The sequence below is a fragment of the Myodes glareolus genome, chromosome 5 (genome assembly GCF_982192425.1).
Source record: "Myodes glareolus chromosome 5, mMyoGla1.1, whole genome shotgun sequence".
Taxonomy (NCBI): domain Eukaryota; kingdom Metazoa; phylum Chordata; class Mammalia; order Rodentia; family Cricetidae; genus Myodes; species Myodes glareolus.
This window is the reverse complement of record NC_142030.1, coordinates 32,258,128-32,285,343: the sequence shown is the minus strand read 5'-3', so window position 1 is coordinate 32,285,343 and position 27,216 is coordinate 32,258,128. Positions and strand designations below refer to the sequence as shown.

The 27,216-nt window shown below is 49.7% G+C and overlaps 1 protein-coding gene across 3 annotated transcripts in view; it reads left to right on the top strand.

The window, feature by feature from the left end:
- The first annotated feature begins 6,969 nt into the window (after positions 1-6,969).
- Positions 6,970-27,216, top strand: part of Zcchc24 (zinc finger CCHC-type containing 24) — a 49,738-nt gene continuing 29,491 nt past the window's right edge. Inside the window, exons 1-2 of one of the 3 annotated variants that reach the window (XM_048420801.3) lie at positions 6,970-7,404; positions 19,037-19,237. In XM_048420801.3, the coding sequence (XP_048276758.3) occupies positions 7,159-7,404; positions 19,037-19,237 (447 nt within the window). In that variant the 5' untranslated portion in view covers positions 6,970-7,158. The remainder of the gene's footprint in view (positions 7,405-19,036; positions 19,238-27,216) is intronic. The other 2 variants (XM_085687810.2, XM_048420802.3) reach the window with 2 other exon arrangements.

The following is a 27,216-nucleotide window of genomic DNA, read 5'->3' as shown; positions in this document are numbered from 1 at the left end:
AGATGAACTCTCAAATGACCAAAAGACACTTAAGGAAATGCTCAACTTCGTTAGCCATGAGAGAAATGCAAATCAAAATAACTCTGAGATATTATCTTACACCTGTCAAAATGGCCAAGATCAAAACCACTGATGACAGCCTATGCTGGAGAGGATATGGAGTAAGGGGAGTACTCCTCTATAGCTGGTGGGAGTGCAAACTTGTACAACTGCTTTGGAAATCAGTGTGGTGGTTTCTCAAAAAACTTGGCACAATCTACCTCAAAACCGAGCAATACCACTTTTGGGCATATACCCAAAGGATACCCAATCATACCACAAGGTCATTTGCTCAACTATGTTCATAGCAGCATTATTCATAATAGCCAGAACCTGGAAACAACCTAGATGCCCCTTGACTGAAGAATGGATAAGAAAAATGTGGTGCAATAGAGTACTACTCTGCGACACAAAATAATGACATCTTGAAATTTGCAGGCAAATGGACAGAACTAGAAAAAACCATATTAAGTAAGGTAACCCAGGCCCAGAAGGACAAATATAATATATACCCAGTGATAGGTGGATATATTGGACATAAAGCAAAGGATAACCAGCGTACAGTCCATAAACCCGGAGAACCTAGAAAACAAAGAGAACCCTAAGAGAGACATACATGGATCCACCTAGGAAGGAGAAAAAGACAAGATCTCCTGAGTAAATTGAGAGCACTGGGGCAACAGGGAGGGTGGGAGGGGAGAGGGGAGCAAGAAAGGGGAGTGGGAAAAAATGTATAGCTCAGTAAAAACAATTAAAAATGCATCTGGCTATAAGAATTTTCTCAATTAGTGACTGATGGAGGAGGGTCCAGCCCGTTGTGGGCAGTACCAACCCCAGGCTGGCATTCCTGGGTTCTCTAAGAAAGCAGACTGAGCAAACCATGAGGAGCAAGCCAGGAAGCAGCACCCTCCATCTGTATCAGCTCCTGCCTCCAGGTTCCAATCCTGCTTGAGTTCCTGTCTGACTTCCTTCAGTGATGGACTTCAATGTGGAAGTACAAGTCAAATAAACCCTTTCTTCCTAGCTTGCTTTTGGTCATGGAGTATCATCACAGCCGTAGAAAAACTTAACTAGGGCAGTTGGCATTTATGATAAGCCCCATTCCTTCATAGTATTAGTGCACTCACGAGGCATATCCTTTTTTTTTGAGATGCTGAGGATTGAACCCAAGGCCTCACGCATTCTAGGCAGACACTCAGTTCTTGAGCCACATTCCCAGCATCCCACTACTTCTTGAAGGCTCCGCCTCTCCACACTGATACTGCAAGGACTACATATTCAGGACACAAACCTTGGGGCACATTCAAATGTAGCAGAGGACGCAGATGGCCAGCATATGCTGGCAGTCCCTGCTGGAGCTCCTTGCCATTGTTCAAGCCCTGTGTCTCTGAACTGTTCCATAGCAAGCCCTCTAGTCTCCATTTCTGAGCCTGTAAACCACAAGGGTGCACTGGGTTCCTTACTTCATCCCTTAAGTAAACAGAAGACTGGCTGTGGCGTAGAGATGAGTGAACAGAGATTACAGCTTCCAAGCAGCTCACAGTCCAGTGGGCTGGCTGGGAGGCAAGAGAGGGTGGGTTTTACGCCTGTCATACCATGGGAGCACTGAAGACTCAAGAAGAGAGGGGAACGATTTAGTGGGTAGGAGTGAAGGTGGGAGCTATGATCAAAACAAGTCAATTTTCAGCTGAGCCTGAACGGTGAGCCACTGCAGCAAGACTCCCCTAGAAGGCTGTTCCAGAGGCATGGGCAAGGCCAGCTGTCTCACTCATCTGGAGGAGGGCATCCATGTGTGTTAGAGCTGGGAGACAATTCAGGCAGAAGGTGGGGTCAGGAATCGGATAAGGACAAGTTCTTGAATGCCATGCCCAGTGACTATTGCATTTCATGCAGACAACTTCCATAAGAATCTGAATACGAAAGGAAGATATGGGGTGACTAGGGAAGAGGCCCTCAAATTAATGTCAGCCCTCCCGCTCTGTCCTTTGATATGGACAAGAATTTTCTCAAAGTAGCTTGGAGAGTTCTGGTCACTAACCTTCAGGGCAGGTATTTTAATCCCATCTCCTAAACAAATGTCCCATAAGTCAAAACACAGAAGAATCCCAGACTGTTTTCCACTGTTGTGATGCACAGAAGCCTGTCTTGTTTGGACCACTAACCCGGCATGACCAGGCATCTCTGGAGTGACCGCTGGAGGCCTGAGGTCCTTCCAGAGGCGGAAGCTTGGTGACAGACCGTCGATGGAATGCATATCACCTGCCTCTTTTTCTTTTCATTTCTTGAAAACAGATGTGAAATCAGAAGGTGGGAGCAGAGGGGCTGCTGCCCACCAACTCCTCTTTGGAGGATGCTCCTAGGCCTGTCTCTGTGACTTCCAGGTACCAGAAATTTAGGGGATTCTGCCAGATCGCCTGGGACATATGTGCAGGTTGTCCAGGCCGCCTGAGCACAGGCTGTTCCTCTCAAGCTCACCGATCACTGCTCTGCAGCCCTGAGACCAGGCAGGGACCCACTGAGGCCTGACAGTCGCAGGCCCTTAGGCTACCCATTCCTCCCTGAGTGATCCTGGGTTTCAAGCAACAGCAGGAGATTTTTTTCTTTCCATCAAGGTATTGTTCGGGTAGGAAACTCAGCTTGTCAATGTCTCATAGCTGGGAAGAGTATGGTCTCTAATGGAACAAGCCTTTCTCACCACTCAGAACCTACACCCTGTAGGAGACTGAGCCCAAGGTTGATGAATGTGCTACCCGTTGACCCTCTCTTCTCCCTCTTCCTTCTCTCTCTCTCTCTCTCTCTCTCTCTCTCTCTCTCTCTCTGTGTGTGTGTGTGTGTGTGTGTGTGTGTCTTTCAGAGTTGGGTGAGGAATACAAGGCCTCATATATGCTAGACAAACCATCTTCGACTGAGCTACACCCCCAATCTCTTGCTGCTCTCTTAAAGGCTGTGTGAGGGCTCTAGTATGGTCAGGCTGCTCTATGACTTTACCATCTGTTCACTGCAGAAGGACATCTGGGGTCAGTGGGGGCAAAATCTAGCTAGTGTCTTGTAAGCTGTGTGCTTTGATGACAAAGGGCTGTGTCCTTGGGTAAGAAGTTGCCTTCAGCGTGCACATGCATGGAAGGGGAACAGAAAGCTGGGGTGCAAAGTAATTTTCATTTTGCGGATCCATGCCAGCTTCTTAAAAATAGGGACCTGGAGTGTTGCATTAAAGAGAACCTGAAGTCAGATTTGGGAAGATCTGTCTGCCCCGGAGAGAGCTGTCCTGGTGGGGGATGGGACAGGAGCAGGAGTAAGGAAAGCATTGGTCATTTGCCCTCTCTGCTGTAAACTGACACCTTCTGTGTCAACACACAGCCTAAAAGCACCCAAGTGGCCCTGTGGGAGAAGAACCTCAGGTTTGTTCAGTGGGTGCTTCATTGTACTCCTGTGCTATTTGGGAAAACCAAGAGATCTGCAGACTTCTGGATTCCTCTGTGTGATAAATCACCACGCTCTGTTTTGCAGCGAGACAAGCAGCATGGCTTGTGCAGAAGAGTGAAGCCCCATCTTTCCTGAGCATTTCTTTTGCCTCACTGGTCCCAAGTGAAGACTGATTCCCTCCCCAGGGTCCAACTCCCTCTGCTTCTTCCATTTCTCCTGTTCTTTTGACCTCAGAGTTCTTGTCTAAAACCCTATTAGGACTTTTCAGACCCACATCTTGGGTGACTACAGGACAGAGACATCCCTGCTACCTCTTCCCTTATTTTCTTTGACAGCAAGAGTATTATTGTTATTGAGATGTCTAACGTCACCCTTCTCTGCCATATGGTTGCTAACAGTTAGCAAAGCATGTTCCGGTCACACCCTCTTTTAGCTCCACTAGTCCCTGGAGAAGTGGGTAGGGACGAGCTAGCCACCATCACAGTTTAAAGAGAAGGTAGGAACCTGCTCAAGGGTCTCTAAAGCCTGATGTCTCTCCATTGTCCCACCTTGTGGCCATGAACCAGAGAGAATCCCCGGGTGTGAAGGAGGCAGAGATGAGAGTCTCACGTGAACACTCTCCCCTACTCCCAGTTCCCAAGGCTATCAGTAGAAGCAAAACTGCCAAACTGGGACCAGTAAGGGAACTCAGGGTATGGCCAGGAGTAGGTGACTTAGCAATCAGGATTGTTATGTGACCCTGGCGAGTCCCTTTCCTTGCTTGGGCCATATGCTTTCTCTTTTGTTAAAGTGTATGTCTGGGCGGGGAGGCACAGGGATGGGTCTGGCCCAGCCTATTGGCCTAGAACCAGCCCTCTGGTGCCTTCCTGTCACTTCTACCCACAACCCCATTCCACATCTTATGTTATCTCAGAATATTGGTGGTATTTGTCTCCAGCAGTCACCTGGGGGCTGACCTCAGGCTAACCAGCTGCTAGCTGAACAAACTGACCATAGGCTGTTCACACTTATTGATCATTTATCGGCTACAGAGTCCACATATTGAGCAAGTATGCTAATGACAGAGAGGAGGAGAGACTTGCAAATCCGCAGAGGCCACCCAGGCTTCCAGGGAGCCCAATCTTGCTATCCTTTCCTCTGCCTATCTCTCAATCCACCAAATATTTCCCTACCAACCCCTGCCAGGCACCAGGCTCTGGGTAGGAACTGCAAGGAGAGGGAGGGGGAGGAAGAGACAGAGGTTACCAGTCAAACAAGCACTCTCCTGGCGTCAAATCATTCTAGAGGTCAGGAAGAGACCAGTGTCTCTCTCTAAGAAGGTATCAGACAAGTCTCAAGGTGGGAATGGGACAAAAGTGTCCTGTTTGGCCAGCACCACCTTTCTACTCATGTCTGGTGACCTCTGTATGACCTCTAAAGGAGTCTGGGTCTGTAATTCATACTAGGGGAGAAAAATCAGTATTTTTGACAGCACAGGGCAACTTCATCCAGAAAGCTAGGGAGACAGAACTGAGTTGCTGGGTATCTCAGGCTCTCCTCTGGGCTTCCCAACTCTCCGCTGTGCAGTTGGAAGATATCATCTACCTTTGAAAAAATATTTATTATTTTACCTTGACTATGTGCATGTGAGAGGGAAGGTGGGGGGGTGGGTATTGTTGTAAGGGCATGTTGAGTGCAGGTGCTCAAAGAGACCAGAAGAGGGTACTGGTGGTTGTGGGCCAAACTTAGGTCCTCTGCAAAAGCAATATTTGCTCTGGGTTGATAAAACCCCTATCTCTCTAGTGTTTATCACTTCTCTTTATAAAGTCTGCAGAGGGTGGTTTCAAATCCTAACTCATATTTCTAGAGACTCAAAGTCTCTAGCAGAATTGTAGAAATGCTGAGTTGTGTTTTGTTCTGCTTGAGACAGGTTCTCATGTAGCCCAAGCTGACCTTAAGCTTCTGGTCCTCCTGCCTCCACCTCCCGGATGCTGGGGTAACAGACATGTACCACTACATTCATCTTATAGATGTGTCTTTGATGAATAAACGTATTGAGATTTTATTGGCATACATATTGTCATTTGAATTAATATCTGTCACTTGTTTGATAAATGAATTCTTTCAAAACACGGAGCTCTGAGATCAAATGGGATCTTGGCTGGGGACACCAGACAGTTCTTGGTCACCACTGTCTGGTCCAAGCATCTATAGATGATCTGAGCTACCCTGGCATGGAGGTTAGTGGGGGGACAGTGGTTAGTGGGGGAAATAGCTTCTACTTACCAAATTCAAGCTTCCACTCAACAAATACCAAGTTTGAATATGATCATTCCCATTTTACAGAGAACACAGGCTGGTTGGCAGAAGGGAGGTGACTATTCAGAAGTCCCTTTTCTGTCACTTTAACTTCAGGCTGAACGGCTCCAGACCCAAACTGGAGATGGAGGTGACTTGAGTACCCCCATAGGGCAGTCAGTTCCTCTCAGTGGGAACTGAGAGGCTGGCCATAGTTGTTAGGTCCCGAGATACGGGGCAGCACACACCATCCTGGCACCCCGAGGTTAAAGCATCGGGAATCTGGGAAGCCAGGGGTTAGTGCAGATTTCCCCAGGTAGTTGTGGGTTTCTGAGAGGCCACGCTAGGGTCCTGGAACCCCTACAAGAGACTAGGGAGGGCTGAGGATGGAGTCAGGCAGCAGAAGAGAGGAGAAAAGCCTAGGCCGACCTGAAGCAGAAACAGAAGTCCGGAGGAGGTAGTGGTAGGGACCGAGGTAGGGCGGGAGAGAAGGGGAGCCTTTCCTCGGGCAGGAACCGCCTCCGTTCCCCGACCCCCCCGCCCCAGCGCAGGTCGTCAGCAAAGCGGTTCTGCAGATGGAAGGAATTAAGGGGGAGGGGGAGGGCTCTATGGCGATAGCGAGGGGAGTGTGTGTGTGTGTGTGTGTGTGTGTATTTGAGGGAGGCAAGGGAGACAGAAGGAAGCTTCAAACCAGACACGTTTAAAGAGGCGCTGGAGAACACCGAGAAAGTCACAGAAACACAAAACACAATCAGACTAACAGCAAGAAGAGGGAAGGAGGAAAAAAGGTGTGAAAAAGAATTAACTGGAGAGTGTCTGGGAAGTGATAGGAACCAGCATAAGTGAAGCAGGCTGAGTGTTTGGGCCCAGTCGGTTCTGAGCTCGGCCGTGTGGAGCTGCGCTGCCCGGGGGAGGGGGCGGGAGGAAGGCTCGGGAGGGGCCGCTCTTGGTATGGGGGCCGGCAGGGTGCTGCATGTGCGGACTCGCCTTCTTTCTTGCCCCTCCCCTATATCCATATTTAGCCAATGGGGCAGCGTGGATGGGGGGCCAGATGGGTTGGGGTGGGGCGGGGTCTCGGAGGACCCCACCCTAGAAGCGGTCTCCGGAGGGGTCAACGCAGAGGCAGATAGCGGATCCCCGGGCGGGGTGGGACAGGCAGAGGGCGGGGCGGGGCCAAAAGTTTCCTGCCCAACTTTCTCTGCCTCCTTCCTCCGCCTGCGCGCGCCCACTGCTGCAGTCCGGGGAGGCGGCGGCAGCAGCGGCAGCGGCTGCGGGCAACGCGCGGGACACGGGGCTCTGGGCGTTAGCCGTCGGGGCCGGGGCGGCTGGCAGTGGGCACAGGCTCCCCGGTGCCCGCCCCTCCGCCGGGAGGGGGGCGCGAGCGGGCGGCCGGGGAGGGGCCGGCACCGCCACGGCAAAATGAGCCTGCTGTCTGCCATCGACACGAGCGCCGCCTCGGTGTACCAGCCGGCCCAGCTACTCAACTGGGTCTACCTGTCGCTTCAGGACACACACCAGGCTAGTGCCTTTGATGCCTTCCGGCCCGAGCCGCCCGCCGGCGCCGCGCCCCCGGAGCTGGCCTTCGGCAAAGGCCGCCCTGAGCAGCTGGGCTCTCCCTTGCACTCCAGCTATCTTAACAGCGTCTTCCAGCTGCAGCGCGGAGAGGTGGGTGCCCCAGCGCGCGCCAACCCCGTGCCTACTGCTCCAGACCCCTTTCTCCTATCTGCTCTGCCCTCCTTGGCCTGGCCTGGGCTGGCCTCACGTTGCCCGGCTCGGCTTGGCTGGGCTTGGATCAGCTTTGCCAAACTTGCGGCCCGAAGTCCCTGGGGCACCCGGAGCGCGTCACCTCCCGGCAGAACCGCTCGGAGCAGCTCAGGCCTGGGCAGGGCCCTCCCGCCCCCTCTCCCAGTCCGGAGCTCTGCTCCTAGTAAGCAGGCTTAGGGGTGTCTCCGGATTCTCTTCAGACTGCCGGGGTGCGGCTAGGGTGGGGAGCCCCTTCCTAGCCTTTCCTTCTCCAGCGCTATTAACTTTTCTGACTGCAGGCAACTAGGACCGAGGCAGTTGCAGAGCCTGCTCTGAACTCCCCTAGAAGGGCCTAAAACCATTCTCCGACCTCCATGGTTCTTTGACTGGAGAAAGCAGTCAACCTTTCAGGGTCTTTTCCTCCTATTCCCACCACTTGGGAACCCCTAGATCCATCCTGCAGCTGCTTGCCCTCCCCCAACCACATAGGAAGTGGTTTTTGAGGGCTTGACCTAGCAGACTGCTCTGTCCTCTGCCTTCCCAGGCTGGAAGGAAATGAAAGGGAAATCCTTGGGGGGGGGGGAGCGCTGTGGCGATGGGAGAGAGGACTCCAGCTGCTGAGTGCCTTCTCCCAAAACCCTGAATGTGTTGCAAAGGTTGCCTGTTCAATGAATTTGGTTACAAAGTCTACTGTCCAGTGCCTGTCTCCAGCTAGACAAATACACAGATGACCATGACCTCCCAGCCTCTTTTGTGGGGTCTTATCCAGAGCCTTCCCAGAATCTATCTTCCACCACCCTCCCTCCCCCATTTACTCCAGTTTGGGAATTGCTGATACCCTCTGTATCTCTTTCTTTTGCCCCCTTGTGGTTTCCCTCCGCTAAGGTGCAAGAGGTAGAGGAATACACACATGGTGGGAGGGGGGTCACTTTCACTTTTTTTCTGACCTAGCCGTGGTCTGGGAATAAGGCCTGTGTATTCTGAGGTGTGTTGGGGTTGAGTTGTGGAACCAGAAGGTCACCCTTTCTGGTCTCAGATAGGTGTTCATATTGCAAGGCCAGCACCTCCCAGGCTGCCCTGCAGACCTGTGAGGGGTAGAAGTAGTGCAGGAGGGCTGGGAGTGGTGGCAAGGCTGGACAGGTGTCAGGAGAGCCAGGGGAATAGCATTCATATGCCTAGGCTCTTTATAAACCATAACACATGCTTTCTGCCCTGTGGAATGGTTCCTGGCTGGAGTCTTCCTTTCTTAGGACAATTTGTTGTCTTTTGAGGCGCTGGCTTCAGGTGACCAATGACTTTGGGGAACTGGTTGTGGAGTTTCTTTAGTGCCTGGATCTTTTCCATTATTAATTTTCTTACCAAGCATTTCTATGCAAGGGTGGGAATGGGGAACCTGGGGCTAAGGAGTGCCATGGACAGTAGGAGTCCAAAGGCAGGTGGATGGATAGGCTGCTGTCATGAAGTGCAATCCATCTAGGAAAAAGGTGACCATGGCCCAGAGGTCCAGCAGGGCCCCAACATGCCTTTACTAGACTCCCTCTGCCCCTACGGTGATTTTGCCTTGCTCCTCATGCCGGGTCTCCGCTCTGCTGCCCATCATTCGGTGATCCCCTTGGGAAATGTCGTGTCTCCAGGATCGTGGCTGTGGCTCAGTGAGACCTGTCTCCTACTGCTTCGTTGCTGTATCCCTCTGTTTCCCCCAAGAAGAGGCTCCGTGTGGGAGGAGCTGGAGCCATAGTGGGTGGGGGAAGTCTCTTGGACTCCAGGGAGCTCCCATCGCTCTGGGCCTCAGCTTTCCTGCTGAGTAGATTTAATCTCTGCTGTTACCCCGGGTGGTATGTTCAAGGTTGGAGGCATATATAAACAAGAGAATATCTGCCAGCAGACAGCCTGAACCGGGGAGATTAGAGGGACTTTTCACACTTAAAGACTTATGCTTTCCTTGGAAGCTCTCTTGGGTTCTGGCTCCCTCATTCTCACCTCCCAATCTTTGCCCTCTTCAACCCTCTCAAAACTCCAGCTTGGGCATGGACCTTTCCTGAGTCCAGGGCTTAGTTAGTAATCTGATATAGCTGAGAAGGTGAGGACCCCTTCCCCGCCCCCCAAGTCAATGCCACCACCAAGGGGCTGGGTTTCAAAGGCAGCAAATTTCATGTCACAAGAGGGCACTTAGAAAGGGACCCAGGATCCACAAGCATTGCCATTCTGTTCGAGGCCTGGCAGGCCTGGTGGCAGTGCCTGCGGATGTGACTTGCATGCTGACCGCTGACCATAGCCCGTCTGCACCAGCCCCTGTGCCAAGAGCCCACCCCCTCCTGCACCGCCCCTAGGCTGCTCCCACCACAATAGCAAAACACCATGAATGCAGCTGGCATTGGGGGAGGTGAGGATACAGGGGCACAGAAGCCTATTGTGCCCCTGGAACCTCAGTCCTGGGAGCTGAAGATAAGCCAAGGGTCCTGAGTGGCCCTCTGGCTCTGGGAGCAGAGAGGAAAGTGGACAAGCTCACATGCAAGTGCAGAACAAGCTCCAGGAGGTGGCTTTCAAGTGGACATGGACACTTTGCAGTGTCTTAAAACACCTCCGGGTTCTGAAATGAGACCTGGTAAACCTGGGTTTCAGAAATGGCATCTGTGGTCACAGTTGTGTGCCTTCAGAGAGAGACTCCTTGGCTGAGTCCCTCTGTCCAGGTGCTGCAGGGGAGGCGGGGCTTAGGAGGGGGCTGGACTGCATGGATCTTCCTTGCCAAGTTCTGCTTGGAATTTAAATTCCCAGCAGTGTAGTCGCCACAAATTCCATTTCTGGAAAAGTAGAGTTAAGCATTACCTCTTCGACCGTTGGAGGGATTCTCAGAGCCAGTCCTGGGCGGTCGTTGTACCCCACATCCTCCTCACCAGGGAAGTGGGGCTGCCTCGTGTCAATTAATTCGGATTCTTAGGACAGCTTTCCCCTTTTCCTCTGAGAACAGAAGTAGCTGGAAAGTCTGGCCCCACTGTTGAATGACCACCTCTTCTTTGTGGGCATTGGGGGAAATGAGGACTCAAATAGGCTGGAAAACACAGCACTCTTACTGCCCTTTGGTTCACACAGTGCCCGCTAGCACAGTAAAAGCTCGGAGGAGTTCTGCAGTTCAAACTGTTTTAACAGTTCCTCGTCTCAACATTTCTTGTAGTTAATTCAACCAGAGGGTGGTTTCGGCTCAGGATACCTGCCAGTGTTCTTCCCGCCATCTCCAGGTCCAGTGATGATCCACTGTGTCAGAGGTGTGGTTCCACAGTTTCCTGAGCTGCATAGCTCTAAACTTCAGGAAGCTGTTCTTGGTTACATGCACGAAGTGGCAAGATCCCCTGAATCCTCACGACACTTTCCTCGGTGCTGCAGAGCCCACCCTTTGCCACTGTGGCCCACCCATTGCAGATTTGCTAGTGCTATCAAGGGTCTTCAGCCCTTCTGCACAGAGACAGCAGTGAGAACAAACAGGGGAACAAATATAGGGCCTTGTACGAGGAAGGTTCTAGTTGGAGGAGGTGGCTCATATCTGTATTCCTAGTATAGGAAGACTGCCACGAGTTCAAGGCCAGCCTGGGCTAGAGTAAAACCCTGTCTCAAAAAACAAAGTTGGGCTGGTGAGAGGGATGGGTGGGTAAAGGCTCTTGCCACCAAGCCTGACTTCCTGGGTTTAATCCCAGGGTCCCACATGGTAGGACGAGGGAACAAATTCCTGCAGCTTGTCCTCTGACCTCTAGGTGCATGCTATGGTGCGTGCCCACAAACAGATAAGTAAGTGTAGACATTAAGAATAAACAAGTAAAAGTTCCCAGCCTAGACAGCTGTTGGGAGTTTAGTTGAAGTACCATGTGTGCCTACAGCAGGTGTCCAGAGGCTCCCCAGTGTGGAAATGAGGAGCAAAATCCCTCTTCTCCCCAGCAGGGGGCTGAACTTGACTCCCACAGTCTTTGTGGTCTGGTTGAGTTAGGAGGCAGACAGTGGGGATCCAGGGAGATACGAGTAGAGAAGAGTCCCCAGATATCCGGCCCCTTCCCCTGGGATGTTGAATGGTGGGTGACTCAAGCAAGGAGGCCACCACTTGAAAGGGGTTGGCATGGGCAACTGTATGGGTCTGGGCTCAGAGGGAGACCACGCCTTGGGACATGTAAGTCAAGTGGTGGGAGGGCAGGGGCTTCCGTCATTAGTGATTAGTAGCAACAAGAACCCAAGGTGGCATAAATGGGTACTAGTGAGGAGCAAGCAGTCCTGATTTGTTTGTTGAGACAGGACTTCACTCTAGCCCAGGCTGGCCTTGAACCCAGGGTGATTCCCTTGCTTTAGTCTCCCAAGTTCTTGGCACACAGGTATGAGCCGCCAACTTCAACTTCATCACTTTCACTGTATAGAGAGCAAAGCAGAGGCCAAGTCATCAATAGTTATAGATCTAAACCAATTTTGCATCCCAGCCTTGAGCTATGTCTGTAACCTGTGTTGAAGCTATTCACCAGGTTAGCTTCTACCTGGATCTTCCTCCGGGCTCTGTGCATGGCAAACACCTTACCTGAGACTTCCTATCAAGTCACAGTACCTCTGATGTTTTTGTCTGGATGCATTGATTTTCTTTCTTTCTTTCTCTCTCTCTTTCTTTCTTTCTTTCTTTCTTTCTTTCTTTCTTTCTTTCTTTCTCTTTCTTCCTCTTCCTTCCTTCCTTCCTTCCTTCCTTCCTTCCTTTCTTTCTTTCTTTCTTTCTTTCTTTCTTTCTTTCTTTCTTTCTTTCTTTCTTTTAGACAAGTTCTCCAATAGACCAGGCTGGTCTCAAACTTGTTATGCAACTAAGGATGACCATGAAGTTCTGATCTCTTTGCCTCCACTCCACAAGTATTGGGATTACAGGGGCATGCCATCATGTCCAGTTTAGGCAGTGCTGGTGGTCAAATCCAGGGCTTTGTGCATACTCTCGAAAATCACTCTGCCAAAACCTGACCCTTTTGAAGAGTCATGGGCACTTGCGTAGAAATTATGTCTTCCTACTCTGACTGGCCTGGTTTAGGAGACACAGAGGAAGAAAACCCTGTTTTCCTATTTTATTCCCATGTCTCTGCCTGGGGCAGCAGACCTGCTGTCCAGGGGAAGAAGTTGTGTTCAGAGAGCTAGGGACAGAATCAAGCATGTGCCATTGGATCTGTTCCCTGGCCCCGGTGTGTGTGTGTGTGTGTGTGTGTGTGTGTGTGTGTGTGTGTGTGTGTGTGTATGTGTTAATATAGCTTCTGTGGCTCAATCCTCCTTTGACTACACTGGTTAACTTGTAATTTCTGGAAGCACCCAGCAGTCTTGTGTGTCCAAGCCCTTATATTGCTGCTGATTATACCTATGATATCATTTCCAGTCCCGTCCCATTGGACAGATTCCAAGGTGTTTCTTTATGGCACAAATGGATGTCCCCCCTAAGAGGCCTGGGGTGGCTGCCTTAGGGAGCAGCTCTGCTTCCAGCTGCTACAACAACATGGGCTGTGACAGCCAAGGTATGATGCCCTAGGGCAGGCAACGGGCTTGGCATCTAGGCTGCCGTGCACTATGCCATAGCTGTGTCTAGAGCTCTGTTGCCGAATTTGAGAGTAGGAATCCTGCCTCTCTCAGCTTACCATGATGCTCAGTCAGTGCTTTGGCTACACTGGATGCTCAGCTCATTCTACTAGGTGAGTGGGTTAGGGCAGATGGCTTGAGACCTGGTCTCTCTTCAGCCCTGTGAGGAAGTAGATGGCCTCCCTTGCCTCAGCCTCCTGCGTTGTCTCAAGGAATGAGTGTTTATCGGTAGCTAGATTAATTGCAATGAACTGACGTGAGAGATGGTGAAGCCTTGCTCCTAGCCACGCCCTAGTAGTGGCTTTGATTTGCAGATGGCCCTGACCCTTTTCGGTCATAAGAATCTTAAGGCATTTGGAGTCCTTGGTGTGAGCCCAGTACATATGACACAAGTACTTATGACACACATATCTGCCCATGACTTCACACGTTACAGTGGGTTCTAGGTCCTGGCCTCTGCTATAGAGGATATAACCTCAGTTGTATCCCGGACTGGCTAATGCTACAGTCCTGCCCTATACTTGATTTTTTTCAGATTCATGCTTTCTGCTCTTGCTTGACAAGTTTGCTCCACAAGTGTGAGGCACGGGGTCCCCAGTGCTTGTGTGCTAGCTGGGCAGAGGGCAAGGAACCATGACCCATGAGTATCATCAAGTGAGTGGTGACCCTAGGATGGGAGTCAAAGAACTTCTGCCCTAGGTCTGCCAGGCTCTGTCCTGCATTCACTGTCTACTTCTCCAAACCCTGGTCTCCATCTCTCTTTGCCCACTTCCTTCACCTAAAAAAACACTAGACATGACCTTAGTCTTGGATCTTTTATTGAGCACCAGCTGTATAGGGAGAACTATTTTACATGTGAAGGATGAGCAATGCCCATACAGACAAAGGGTCATGATCTGTCTTGGTCCGTTCATATGTTCCTGGCCTTGGAAACGAGACCATGGGCAGAGCTGAGTGTGGTAGGGTGTGCTTCATTTTTCTGTGACTCACTTCTCACCGTGTGCATTGTCTCCCACACCCTAACCCAGCATGTACCCACCTGTCTGCAGAGGATGGATATGTGCACCATTCCAGGTGGGCCTTAGGTACAGAAGCCCAGATCTCTCAGAAGAAGGGGTACTGTCATTGGTGGTGTGAATGGTTTCTTATTGCAGTGTGTGTGTGTGTGTGTGTGTGTGTGTGTGTGTGTGTGTGTGTGTGTTGGGTGCAGAGGTGAGTGTAGCTGGCATTTTCTTTGCCAACTAGCTCTCAGCTAATGACACAACAACTTATTACTATGAATGCTTGGCCTTAGCTTCGGCTTGTCCCACTAACTCTTTTAACTTAATTTAACCTGTTTCTATTCATATACATTTTGCCTCAGGTTTTTTTTTCTTTTTAGCTTTTTTTTCATCCTGTATGCCCTGCTTTCCTGACTCCTCCATGTCTGTCTGTCTGGCCCCTGGCATCTCCCTCTCTCCCTCTGACTCTGTTGAGCCTAGATTCCTCCTCCTACTTACTCTGCTGGGAAGTCCCATCTATACCTCCCACCTAGCTATTGGTCGTCTAGATTTTTATTAGATCTATCAGATGCATTAGACAAGCACCATAAACAAGTGCAATGCATCTTTACATAGTTAAGCTAAGATCCCACGACAGGTGGGGGTTGGGTGGCTTGAGGAGATGAGAAGCTAGTGACTGGCTGACGAAAGGAGCCCCATAGAACAAGGGGCTAGAATCAGGCTCCTTCCTCTGGGCCTGCCTTGGGTGAGAGCAGGTCATAGAGCATCTGTGTTTGTCTGATCTCCCTGGGGTAGCCTGCCTATAGCCCAGCCATACATTGCTTTCACCATTGGCTTTGCCCATGGCTGTATCTTTCCTGGCTGAGGTTGTCTCCCTTCCACCCGCTGCCCTGCTGCTCCTGCCCCTTTGTCTGTTCTCCCATCGCTATGGCTCAGCATTCTACTCTCTCTGGTACACCCTCAAAAGTGTCTGTCTACTTTACAGTATCCGCCAGTTCCTTCCTTGCCCGTGGTACCCTCTGATAGTTCCGCAGAAGAGTCCAACTTGGCAGGCTTCTCTGGGGAGAGTGAGACACAGCCTTGGGACTCTGCCTCTGTCCCCAACATTCCACGGCAGAACTACCTTCTCCAGAGCCCAGCCCCCTCACAGAGTCCAAAGAAGCAGCTCAGCACTAAGGGGCTTTAGGTACAATGTCACATCTGACATCATCCTCTGGCTACCTTTTTATAGGTGGAGACAGGCCTTGGAGGCTGTGTGGGGGTGAAATATAACTGGCCAATGCATTTTGCCTGTGTTGTCTTGGACAAGTTACTGAGTCTCTTTGAATCTCAGTTTCTGGCTCTACAAAAACAAGATCAGTGCTCAGATAAACAGTGTCTTAGCAATCAAGAGAACTAGAAAAAGAAAAGATTCTGTAGATTATAGCAGAACAACAGTGTTCAGAACAAACCAGGGTCTTCTCATCTACTTTTCCCTATCAGCCCAACAAGAACCTTGGAGAAGATTCCAGCAATGACTGTGAGCCTGATGCCAAGTCTCCCCACATATGGTGAAAGGATCCCATGCTTCCTGCCAGCTTCCGCAGTCACTGACCCAGGATGATGATGTAGTCCAGAGGCTTACATCCATTACATAAGTGGGCCTGCCCTGCTTGGACAGCAGGGCCTTGGGAACTCGTGCATCTGTGCTCTGCTTGCTGGCCCCGCAGCGTAGGTGACTGGATGATCACCTTTTACATGCTGGGCCCCGGGTACTTTTCAGAATCCGAGGGGCTGAATACAGCAACGGTGCACCTGCAGGAACAGTCAAGTTTACCCCTCACCCCTAAGGGCAGGCTCTACCCTAGGCTCTGCTCAGTCCCTGCAGGCCAGAAAACCAGCTGAGACTTGCCTTTCACCTCTGTGGCCAGAGCTCAAATAGGACTTTGCAGAGGAAATGGCTTTCTGACATGCCAAGCCTGCCCTGATCAGGCAAGTTGTACTCTTGGCTCTTAGTTCCAACTGGGTCTAGTCCCTGCAGCCCTCAGAACCTCGGTGTCTCTATTAATAACACGGGAATGTGATTGACTCAACTGACTAGTCTCTGGATTCTTAGCTCTGAGTGGTGTTTTCTTGGGTTGGGGCTTAGAGAAGAAAGCTGTGGCAGTTAAGTAGACAGGTTAGGGGACAGTGGAGGCCAGGATTCTGGGAGGGGGATTCTAATCTTGTTCTGTCCATGGAGCTACTAGAGAAGGCATACCTATGACTCTTGGCGGCATTTGGGACTATTGAGCTGCAAGAGAAGGGGGTGGCTTGCTCAGAGGCCTTTGACTGTTTGGGGATGCCTGATGACTGTTGTGAGGCTAGGAGTGTGGCCACAAGCCTGGGGAGAGGACTATTTAGGGTGTAATTAGTGTACTTTTGGCATCCACCAAACTTCCCCTTCCTCTTAACGCAGTCTTGTAGGCTGTGGACTTGTTTAAATCCTATCCAGCAAAAATGAAAGAAAGGAAAGGGGGAAGGGAAGAAGGTTGTTATTTTGTGAAATTGCATTTCCCAGCCGTGAATGTGAGTCACAGGGTTTGGAGCTTCAAATTTCTTGTTTGGATGAACTTTTCTCCAAGAGACTGGAGCTATGCTGCCCCAACTCAGGCTGCTTTGAGAAGATAGAGCCCGTAGCCTCCTGGTACCAGACAGGTCTCCCAGTCAAGACAGTGATCTGGGAGTTTGTGCTCTGAGACCCATGAAGTGACTGCTGTTGACAGATTTTCCAGGAGGGCTGGGCAAAGCAGATTTGGAAGGAGGTCAGGAATTGCCATCCGATGGATTCAGAGTTTTGGCTTGGGGCGATAAAGGAATCTGGAGGTGAAGTGGTGGTGGTGGTGGTGGTGGTGGTGGTATTTTAGTGAAAATATGTTTAAGGGCCCCAGAACTGTATGCTTTAAAATCTTTAAACTGGTAACTCATTGTGGAAATTTGATCACACACCAAAATATGCCCTTGGTTCCAAGCCACTGCTGTGATGACTTTGAGGTGGAGCCCAAAAAACTGTTTTTGTTACTAGTTTCCAGGTCATTCAATACAAGTTTGGAATACTCATTTCATCTGTGGAGTGTGGGGTAGTGACTCACAAGGTTGTGATGAGAACCAGCTATCTCCATAAGTGCACAGTTCTTAGGGTTTGGCCTGCCACCATGGCCACCTTGTCTGATTTCCACCAGAGCTGTCCCGCTGTACTTCAGAAAGTGACCCTGTAGGCCGCCTCCAGGATTGGAGCTGTTGCCGCTTAAGGATCCACTCTACTCTGGGCTTGCCCGAGAGCTACAGAGTTGGCCCAGACCACATGCTGGCTGGTGCTAGAGCGCTCTGTCCACTCCAGCATGGAGTGGTGTGCCAGGTGGCTAAGTAGACGGTCATCAGGATCCATGTGGTTCTCTCACTGCAGAAAAGCAGTGTGCTAGCCTTGGGCAGCTCCAGGTATGATGTCTTTGTGTTCTTCTGGGGCCAGACTTTGGCCAAAATAAGGTAGGAGAAAGTAAAGGCCCAGAGAAGGAAAGGCCCAGTTCGGGGTCACCTAGCAAGTGTCTGAGGTACTGTCTTACCTGGAAGATGAGGGCCGGGTCCTCTAGGAGCTGAATGACCAGCTTCTGAAAATGGAAACATGAGATTCGAAGCTCTTCTTGTTGGGATTAGGCAGGGTGTACCCCATGCCCTAGACTGCTGTCAATTTTCATCTCTCCCCTTCCCATACAGAGGAAACAGAGGACTGCCCCTGTTCTAGGCCTCTGCCTGCCCCTCTCCCTTTGTAAAGGAGTCTAGGCTCTTGGTTTCAGGGACCTTGTTTCTCTATCAGCCTAAGGACTTGTGAAAACAAGGCTTCATCTTTGCGTCAGCCAGATGTGAAGGCTAGAGCTCATTTCTGCCATTTAGGACATCTGTAGTCGGCTCAGAGGACTCCAACCAGTGTGGCCAGGTTCCCTATTGACTTTCCTGGGGAAGTTGCTGCTCTCTGGCCTTCACTAGGAAAGGGTAGCCCTTCGCCATTCCTTGCCAGCCCCACCATAGGCCCCACCTTCACTGAATTCCTGTGTGCCATGCCTCCTGGAGCCCGTGATGCCTATAAATAGAGGCTGTGTACACCAAGCGGGCCTGAGCCGTGTATGCTTGGGAGCTCAACGGGGTGTCTGGTTCCTGTCATGTGGAGGTGGCTCAGGCTGGCACAGCTCCTCTGTGCATTGGCCTTCAGTTCTGAAAATGATAGCCACACTGCAAACTTCTTATGAGATGGGAAATAGTGTCGACAGAGATGTGTCTGAAGTTCCTCCATACCTGACAAGTGACTTCCCACGATGCCACCTGTATTAGTCACTTTTCTGGTTTCTGTGTTAAAATACCAGCAAAAGCGGCTTAAGGAAGGAAGGGTTGCTTTAGCACACATCAGAGGGTACTGTCCATCACGACAGGGAAATCATACTGTCAGGAGCCTGAGGCTGATGGTTACATTGATGCAAACCTGATTCGCCTTTTTATTGAGTCCAGGACCCCAGCCCAGGGAATGGTGCCTTCCACACTTAGGGTGGGTCTTCTCAAATTGCTTAACCCAATCTGGAAACTCTCTCTCATAGACATGCTGAGAGATTTATCTCCCAAGTGATTCTCGATCCTGTCCAGTTGATAGTATTAACCTCCACATCTGGTGCAGTGTGTCAGGAACTGATTGTAACAATAGCCACAGCTGTTAACATCATCACCATGTACCCAGGAGTCCTAGGGCCCAGACATGTGACAAAGTACTTTAGCCTCGTGACCTCACTTTGCTCTAATGGAAGCCTGAGATCAGTCCCACAGTATAAGCAGGGCCCCTGAGTTAGGGGGGCTGCTACAACTAGAGTTAGGATTTGAACTCGGGCTTTGGGGCTAACGGAAGGTTCTGTGTGAACTGATGTGGGATGGTGAGTGAGAGCCTCCTTCACCTCAGCCCTGAATGGCCTCTGTTCCCACAGGCACTGAGCAGCAGTGTGTACAGGAATGCTTCGCCCTATGGCTCTCTCAACAACATCGCCGATGGCCTCAGCTCCCTCACCGAGCACTTCTCAGACCTGACGCTCACGTCCGAGGCCCGCAAACCCAGCAAGCGGCCTCCACCCAACTACCTGTGCCACCTGTGTTTCAACAAAGGACACTACATTAAGGATTGCCCTCAGGTAAGGTAGCTTTGCCCAGCTGGCTCTCCGTGCTTCCTTCCTGGCTGGGTCTATGAGCACCATGGATTCCCCTGGCCCCCTCTTTCCCTGATACTGTTAAGTGAGGTAAGGCTATCTGGGGTGGAGGGACACAGACCCCACTTGGGTCCATGATGCTTGCTCAGCAATCTGCATGGAGGAATTCTGGACCTAAACCAGGCCCCCATGTGAGGTTCTGGCCCTCTGGGTCCCACAAATGTTCCTGCAGGGTGGGTCCCATTATAGCAGGGCAGGAGGCAGCCTGCAATCTCTTCATAACTCTCCGGAGGCCCCATCTGCTCACACTCACCAGGAAGGAATGTGGGCTCCTGGCCAGGAATCCAGATGTGCACCCCTCCAGATCCACCACAGCCTCCTCTGCCTAGAACAAGGAACGATCGGGGGTCCTACCCTATGTGTGCCTCAGGATAGGACTGGGAAAAGGCATTGGGTACCAAGAGACTCGGCATCCCTCTCAAGGTGCAGGGCTGGGAGCTGGAGGGTGTCGGGGGCAGCCCCATTCTGTGCCTTGTGCTTTGCAAGGCTGCTGCAGCTGATTCCATTCTCTGGATGACAGGCTCTCCGATATAGACAGGATCCTGGGGAGCAAAGACAGAATCCATCTTTCTCAGGACAATTTGAGCTTATCAGTGATCCTTTTCCCCTGCTATTTTTTTTCCACATTTTCTGTTTTTTGTTTTATAATGAGGTGCTGGATTTGTTTTATATATGTAATGGAAATGGAATCCCATCAACTCTGAAAAACCATGGAGTATTATCCTCCAGATGCTGGATCCAGAGTGGAACTGGGTAGGGAGCCAGGATGGGCTTGGCACTCATTGTATCCCAGGCACTTCTCAGGAAGGGCTGTGCCAGGCTTCGGACCCTGGCGCTTCAAATCTAGCCCCGACACAACTGTTAATGATTCCAGGTAATTTGGTAGAAAAGCAGAACCCCAGGTCCTCCCTAGGTCCACTTGCCTCCCGTCCTGGAGCCCTATGTGATGGAAACTCACCACTGTGTCCTACACATTCCACAACCCATCCTTCCATGGGGGCTATGAGCAAGAGGCCCTTGGGATCTTGTGACTTCACTGGAGGCTGAGCTCGGCTCCTCCCCCAGGACTCTCTGGGTAGAACTCTGATCAGGCCATAGATAAGGATTTAGAGTCTGCCCATGGCCCACTAACTGACAACTCCTTCCTAACTAAGAGCTCCCACATGCAAGGCATTCAGGACACCTTAAGAACCACCCTACCGTGGGCAGCTTGGGAAATGGGTGAGCAAGACCTACTCACATTAACGAGGAGACAGACCTTGTGCCAAATGTACCCTGGCAACTTGTCACGTATTGCTGGTGACTGCCTGTTTGTAAGGCTCAGTTGAGCCTCTTTCTGAGAGGCTGAAATGAGTGCTTCGAGCAAGGAAGGAACTCATGCAGAAGTTGAGCTGAGCAGTGGAGGAGCCAGGATTTAACGCCAGCAGGTGAGAGTCTTCGGAATACTGGGTTAGAGAGGTCCTTGGTTTTCAGCACAGTGCTGACATTGGCTTTCCTTCTCACAGATAACATTCTCTTAGTGTATGGTAGGTGAGGGAGGAGGGACAGTGGGACAGATGAGTCTCTGAGAGCTATAGAGCTGAGGAAGACACAGAATTGCTACTTGGTGCAGCCATGAGTACCTGGGCCACCTGTACCTGAGACCTGTGCTCGATGCAGCCTAGATAAGTTAAAACTTGCTGACTGTGCTATCCTAGTCTGTCCCTAAACTTGATTGTCTTAGGGACTCCAGGAGGCCTAGGGATCTATCCCCCGTCTGGCTCAGTGGTGGAGGCAGAGTTGGGATAACACGAAGGAGAACCCTAAGTAGCACATGGGTGCCATCACACAAGGCAGGGGACGTACCTGGCAGGGCCTGGCACAATGGAAATGTTTGGTACAGGCTGTCAGGCATTACTCTCTTCGCTTGGACACCACCATGAAGAGAGCCCCCTCCCCCAGCTGGGTGCTAGATGGAGGGGATTTGGGTAGGCTGGAATTTAGTTAGTTGCTATCCACCCTCCAGTGACCACACCCAGCTGCTGGGCCACATTCCTCCCTGTGTACCCTCACCATCTGACTCCTAAACCAACTGAGATTCTTAGGCTATCGGGTGTTTAGCACAAGTCTTCCTGAAGAGAGGAAAGGAGTGATTGAACTTTTATAAACTCAGGATTCTAATGAAATGGTATATACGACAGGTCAAAATATGTACTGTGTAATTGAGATGTGGTGACCCACCCCAGTACTAGGGAGTGAGACAGAAAGATTATCAAGGCTCATCAATATTGTATCATGGGTCATAATTTCTATTTAAGATTGAGTGGTAGCCAGGTGGTGGTGGTGCACATCATTAAACCCAGCATTTAGGAGGCAGAGGCAGGAATATATCTGTGAGTTCAAGGCCAGCCTGTTCTAAAGAGCGAGTTACAGAACAGCCAGGGCCATTACACAGAGTAACCCTGTCTTGAAAAATCAAGGAAATAAAATAGACTGAGTGGTATCCCACCAAAGCAATATGCCTTCTTGGTCCTCAGTAGAGAACTGCCTGATTCCACCCACTGCCCTGGATAGTGCTGCTGTGAGTGTGGGCTTATATGTATCCCTGATGATTCTGGTTGTCTACTCTGAACTTTATTGTTCCCTTCTGTGAAGTTGCTTAAATCATCTTTATTCTTGTTTCTTGGTGTGCAAGCAAAGGTTGGTTTGCTAACTCTACACCTTTTCATTGCTATTCTTTGTTTTTGTTATTAGATATTCTTTCTAGTCCAGGTTGGCCTCAGACTTGTGATCATTGTGCCTCAGACACCCTTGGGTATAAGCCACCAAACTTAGCCATATCTTCATTTTTTTTCTTTTGTTCTTGTTTGACTTGGAGACATGATCTTACATAGCTCAGGCTGGTCCCAAAATTGCTAGGTAGCACCAGCTGGCCTTGAACGCTTGATCCTCATTCTTCCAGTTGCCAAATGTTGGAATTTGACCACCACATCCATGTGTGTGTGTGTGTGTGTGTGTGTGTGTGTGTGTGTGTGTTTGAGGTATGTGCATGTATGTGTGAGCTCCTATGTATGTGAGGCCAAAAGCTGACAACTGGTGTCTTTCTCAATCCCTTCTCCAACTACTTTTTAAGCCAAATCTCTCACTGTAGTTAACCAGCTCAGCTTGATTGTCTGGTCAACAAGCTCCAGGATCTTCCTATCTCTTCCTCCTCGGTGCAGAGAATATAGACATACACAGCCACACCAGACTTTTACGTGGGTTCTAAGGATCTAAACGCAGGTCTTCATTCTTATATGGAAAGCACTCGGATAGCTGGATTACCTCCTGAGGCCCGCCCATCTTTTCTCATTATTGTGAATGTTTATAGTCTGTGAGCCACATCCCATGTTAGGTATGCCATGTCTTTTATATGCCACCTAGTGTTTTCTTGAGTCTTCCTTTTGAACCCACTGGTTATTTAACAGTGTGTTGTTTAATAGTCACATAGTTGTGAGTCTTCCAAATAGCTTTTGATGATTTCAGAATTTATTCCACTGTGGTCAGAGGACATGCCTTGTATTGTTCCATTCCTTCCAAATGCATTGTGGTTGTTGTGGAGCTCAGCATGTGGCTGGCCTGGAGACTGTCCTGTGAGAAGGTTGGGTGGGGTGTTGTGGGGGTGTCTGCTAGGCATGCTGGCTTACAGGGCTGTTTATGTCTCCTGTTGCTTTGTTGATGTCCTGCCCAGTTCTCTATCCATTAAGTGTAGATACCAATGTCTCCAGCTATTATTACTGAATTACTCCTTTGTTTTCAGTTGTCTCTCTTTCTTCATGTGTTTTGGTGTTCTCTTATTAGGTGTGCTCTATCTTTCTAATGGTTATAGCTTTCTGCTGAACTGATCCTTTTACCATTATGATATACTGAGTTTTCCCCTCTAGTAACATTCATTTTTGTTTTAAAGTTTGTATTAGGGCTAGAGATATATAGCTCAGTGATAGAACACTTGTCAAATACATACATGCAAGGTCTTAGATTCAATCTCCAGCACTACAAGAAAATAAAACCAAAACAAAAATCCATGAAGTCTTTTTTTTTTTTTTTTCGGACAGTGGTATGCCTGGCTTTCTAGTGATTGTTTTTCATCTATTCAGGTATTTGGATCTCAAGTGAGTCCCCTGGAGATAACATATAATTGATTGGATTTTAAGTTTTCTTCCCAATCTGAAAAAAATCTTTGCATTTTGATTGGATTCTTTAATTCATTCCCCTTTAGTATTATTGGTATTAGTTTGATTTATTTCTACCATGAGTTTTTATTCTATGCATTACTTATCTTTTTATTCCTCTATTTCATTCTTCTTTCTATCCTTTGTGTTCATTTTCTAGTGTAACATTTTGATTTCTATAATGATTTTAATGCTATTATGTAGTGATCTACTTGTTGGATGTGGTTTACATTATGGACCTTAATTCGCCAGCACCGCACACAGAAATACCACTCCTCCACCGCTCTGTGAGCTGCTGGTTTGGGCCTTCAGGTTTGTGCCAGGTCTGTTTCTGTGTTCACCCTACACAGAGTCTGTTGAGCTGCTTGGTTGCATTGACATGGCTGTCATTAGATTTTGGGACTTTTAGGCTGTTGTTTCTTCAAATATTCTTTCTGTTCTTTTATCTTTTGTTCTATAGAAGAATTTCTAAATGACCCAAATGTGTTTAGAATTCTCCATTGTTTAACTGGGGCAGAATATACTTTGCCAGGTCCCAGAATTGTCCATGAGCCCAGGCGTTTCACAGAGGCAGCAAGGAGAACACAGCTAACATTTTCACTGTCAGTGGTTCTTTAAAAAGGCTAGAGGAGCTGGGGATGTAGCTCAGTTGGTAGAATGCTTGCCTAAGATGCACAAAGCTCTGAGTTCAATCTCCAGCGTTTCATAGGCCAGGGCTAGTGGCTCACTTCTGTAATCTAAGCACTCAGAAGGGGATCAGAAGTTGCACGTCGTCCACCGCTACATATCAAGTTCAAGGACAGCTTAGAATATATGAAACCTCACTTTAAACAGGATACATAGTGGGCAGTGATAGTGCACACCTTTAATCTCAGCACTTGGGAGGCAAAGGCAGGTGAATCTCTGTGAGTTCAAGGCCAGCCTGGCCTACAAATTGACTTCCAGGACAGCCAGAGCTATTACATAGAGGAAAGAGGAACCCTGTCTCAGAAAAGCAAGCAAGCAAGCAAGCAAACAAACAAACAAACAATCAAACACACAAAGAGGAGGATACAGCAAAAAGAACAACATAGCAGCCTCCAAGACTCTGTTCATATGACTTGGGGGTACTGTGAAGGGTACTGAGTCCTATAAGAAGTCTGGAGTCCCCAGAACAGAGGTAGAAGTGATAGAGATCAGCTCCTCAAGGAACATCACTCCTTGTGGGTGAGGCAGAGCCAGGGCCCATCTCTAGTAGGTGTCCAGGAAAACTTAGGAGCCAGGAGTGTTGCCACTTTTGTTTCATTTTTTTTGTTGTTGTTGTTGTTTTTGGAAAAACAAACTAACAGCCCTGTAGTCCCTGACTTTGGGTGTGTGCAGTGATGTGACTGTTTTGAAGCCTGAAGGTAAATAGTAAAGTCACCATCCAATAACCCCTAAGTCTCTCCTCACCTTCTCTATAAGTACAATAGCACTCCTCAGTTTCCATTCAAAACACCAAAGCCCAGGAAAGTTAAGTAACTTGCTGCTGGTCACACAGCTGGTAACTGTGTAAACCTGGATCTCAGGTCCCCTGAGTCTAGGGTCCAGACTTTGTTTTGTTTATGCTCTATATCCACTGTTTTTAAGATCAGAGGTTTTGGTTTTTGTTTGTGTAGCCCTGGCTGTCCTGGAACTCACTCTGTAGACCATTCTGGCCTCGAACTCAAGAGATCTGCCTGCCTCTACGTTCTGAGTCCTGGAATTAAAGGTTGGTGCATTACAACTGGAGAGATCCGAGATCTTTGAAAGAGAGAGGCTGCTGGAAGGAGAGGATAAGCCACCACACCTGCCCATCCTAACAGTTGATGTGCGCCATAACTCACCATAGGGCCAGCCTCAAGGGGTCTGTGGCCTGGTAAAGCAGAGAGGTCAGGGTAGCACTGGTGGCAGCAGACATCTGTTGTCTGCTGGGGAGGCCTAGGCAGTACCTGTTAACTGCCTGCAGGGTCATCTGGGTGCCTGGTGTTGACATCTGCAGCCTAATGGGGCAGGACCCTGAGGATCTGAGCCTTCAGTCCTTCCAGCTTGGCCTGTGTATTTGTAGTAGGGACTATGAATGCAACCTTTCTACGCGTCTGTTGGGTGCAGGCATGCTTCTGGGACAGATACAGCCATGATGGTGTGGCTAAAGTCTGTCCCACTCTGCCTGCGACACTGTGGGAGGTTTCAGAGGCGAGGAGCTAGACCAGAGAGGGAAGGTATCCCAGGCCTCTCTGGACAGCGCATGCCCTTGTTCACAGCTGGCACTCCCAGAGGAGAGGCAGGAGGTGTGGTCAGAGCAGGTGGTGAGGGCCTACATGCCAGGCTGTAACCCTGGGCTTAGTGTTGCGGGCAGGGAAACCATCTGGGTTTGAGTAACAGGCTCATATTAACATTCTGAAAGATCATTCTGGGGCAGGTTGGACCTGGAAGAGAGGAGGCCTGACTGCTAGTGGAGACAGCCTGTGAGTAGAAGGTGATGAGACCAGAGAAAAGGCAGGGGGAGCAGAGGAGGAAGGTGAGGCAGCCTGGAGCACCACAGGCAGTGAGGAAGAAAGGGCCCATTTAGGGCTCAGAGGCTGGGTACATTGCAACATAGTGGGAATCAGGAAGCATTACACTTGAAGAAGAGCCAAGGGATCCCTCCTGGCTACCACAAAACCATAGAAATTCTTACATGTTTTAAGACCATGAAAGGAAATAAATATAATAATAACAATAAATATGTAATTAGATTCTGTCCTGGGTGTCTACACTAACACAGTTAGAAAATATAATTTTTGGTAACTTCTAAAGAAAGGGCCACACAAAAGAACAAGTACCTATAGGCATGAAAATCATCAGTTAACCCTAAGAGGGGCTGGTGACCTCTTCCAATTAGATGGTCTTGCTGATTACAGGTACACACACAGGGTCTGCATGCCATCAGTAAGGATTCTGATGTTAGTAAGGGATTCCATTAGGAAAAAGAAAAGAACCTTAAATTTTTGAGCTAAAAGGCCAAGTTAAAGCCATCGTTCTGTATGTTGCTCTTCAGTGCATGCGACACTGGATAAGTTGCCTAACCTGTCTGAGCTTCTTCACATCTGCAATTTGGCCTTGCCTTTCTGTTGACTTGGAGATTGTGTTAGGAACTCAGGACCCAGTGTCCTTTCTCTAAGATCTCCCTCTTCCCAGCCATGCCAAGCCTGGCAGCCACCCTGCAAGCCCTAACCTAGATGCAGAAATTCTCCAAGCCTGTAACCTCCCCTACTCCCAAGACCTTCTTGATGAGCTGTGATCCCTGTCGTGAGGGAGGTCCAGGGTGTTGTCACCTGTGCTTCCTTGTCCGGCTAAGAGCTGGAGCCCAGGGGAGCACAGTCCTGAGTCAGCACGCCTGGCTGCTAATGTGATCCAGATGTCAGACGGAGCAGAACCATCACCCCCTCCCTGCTGGCAGCTCGGGTTTCTTGGAGATTGCAAAAGAAAAAGAAAAATAGAGCAGAGAGAGGCTCAGATCCCAGCACAGCTGAAACCTTAGGATGTAAATAGTTTCAGGGTCTTACTAGGGGAGGGGCGTTGGCCCTTCTGCCAATCCTGCCTCCACTGCCCTTGAGCCCCAGCCTTACCCCTCACCACAGGCCCAAGGAGCCAGTCCCTGAGGGTTTGGGTGTTCAAAGGCAATAAGCAGGGTTGACCAGCCATGTCTGATGCAGGCTTGGGTTGTCAACCCCT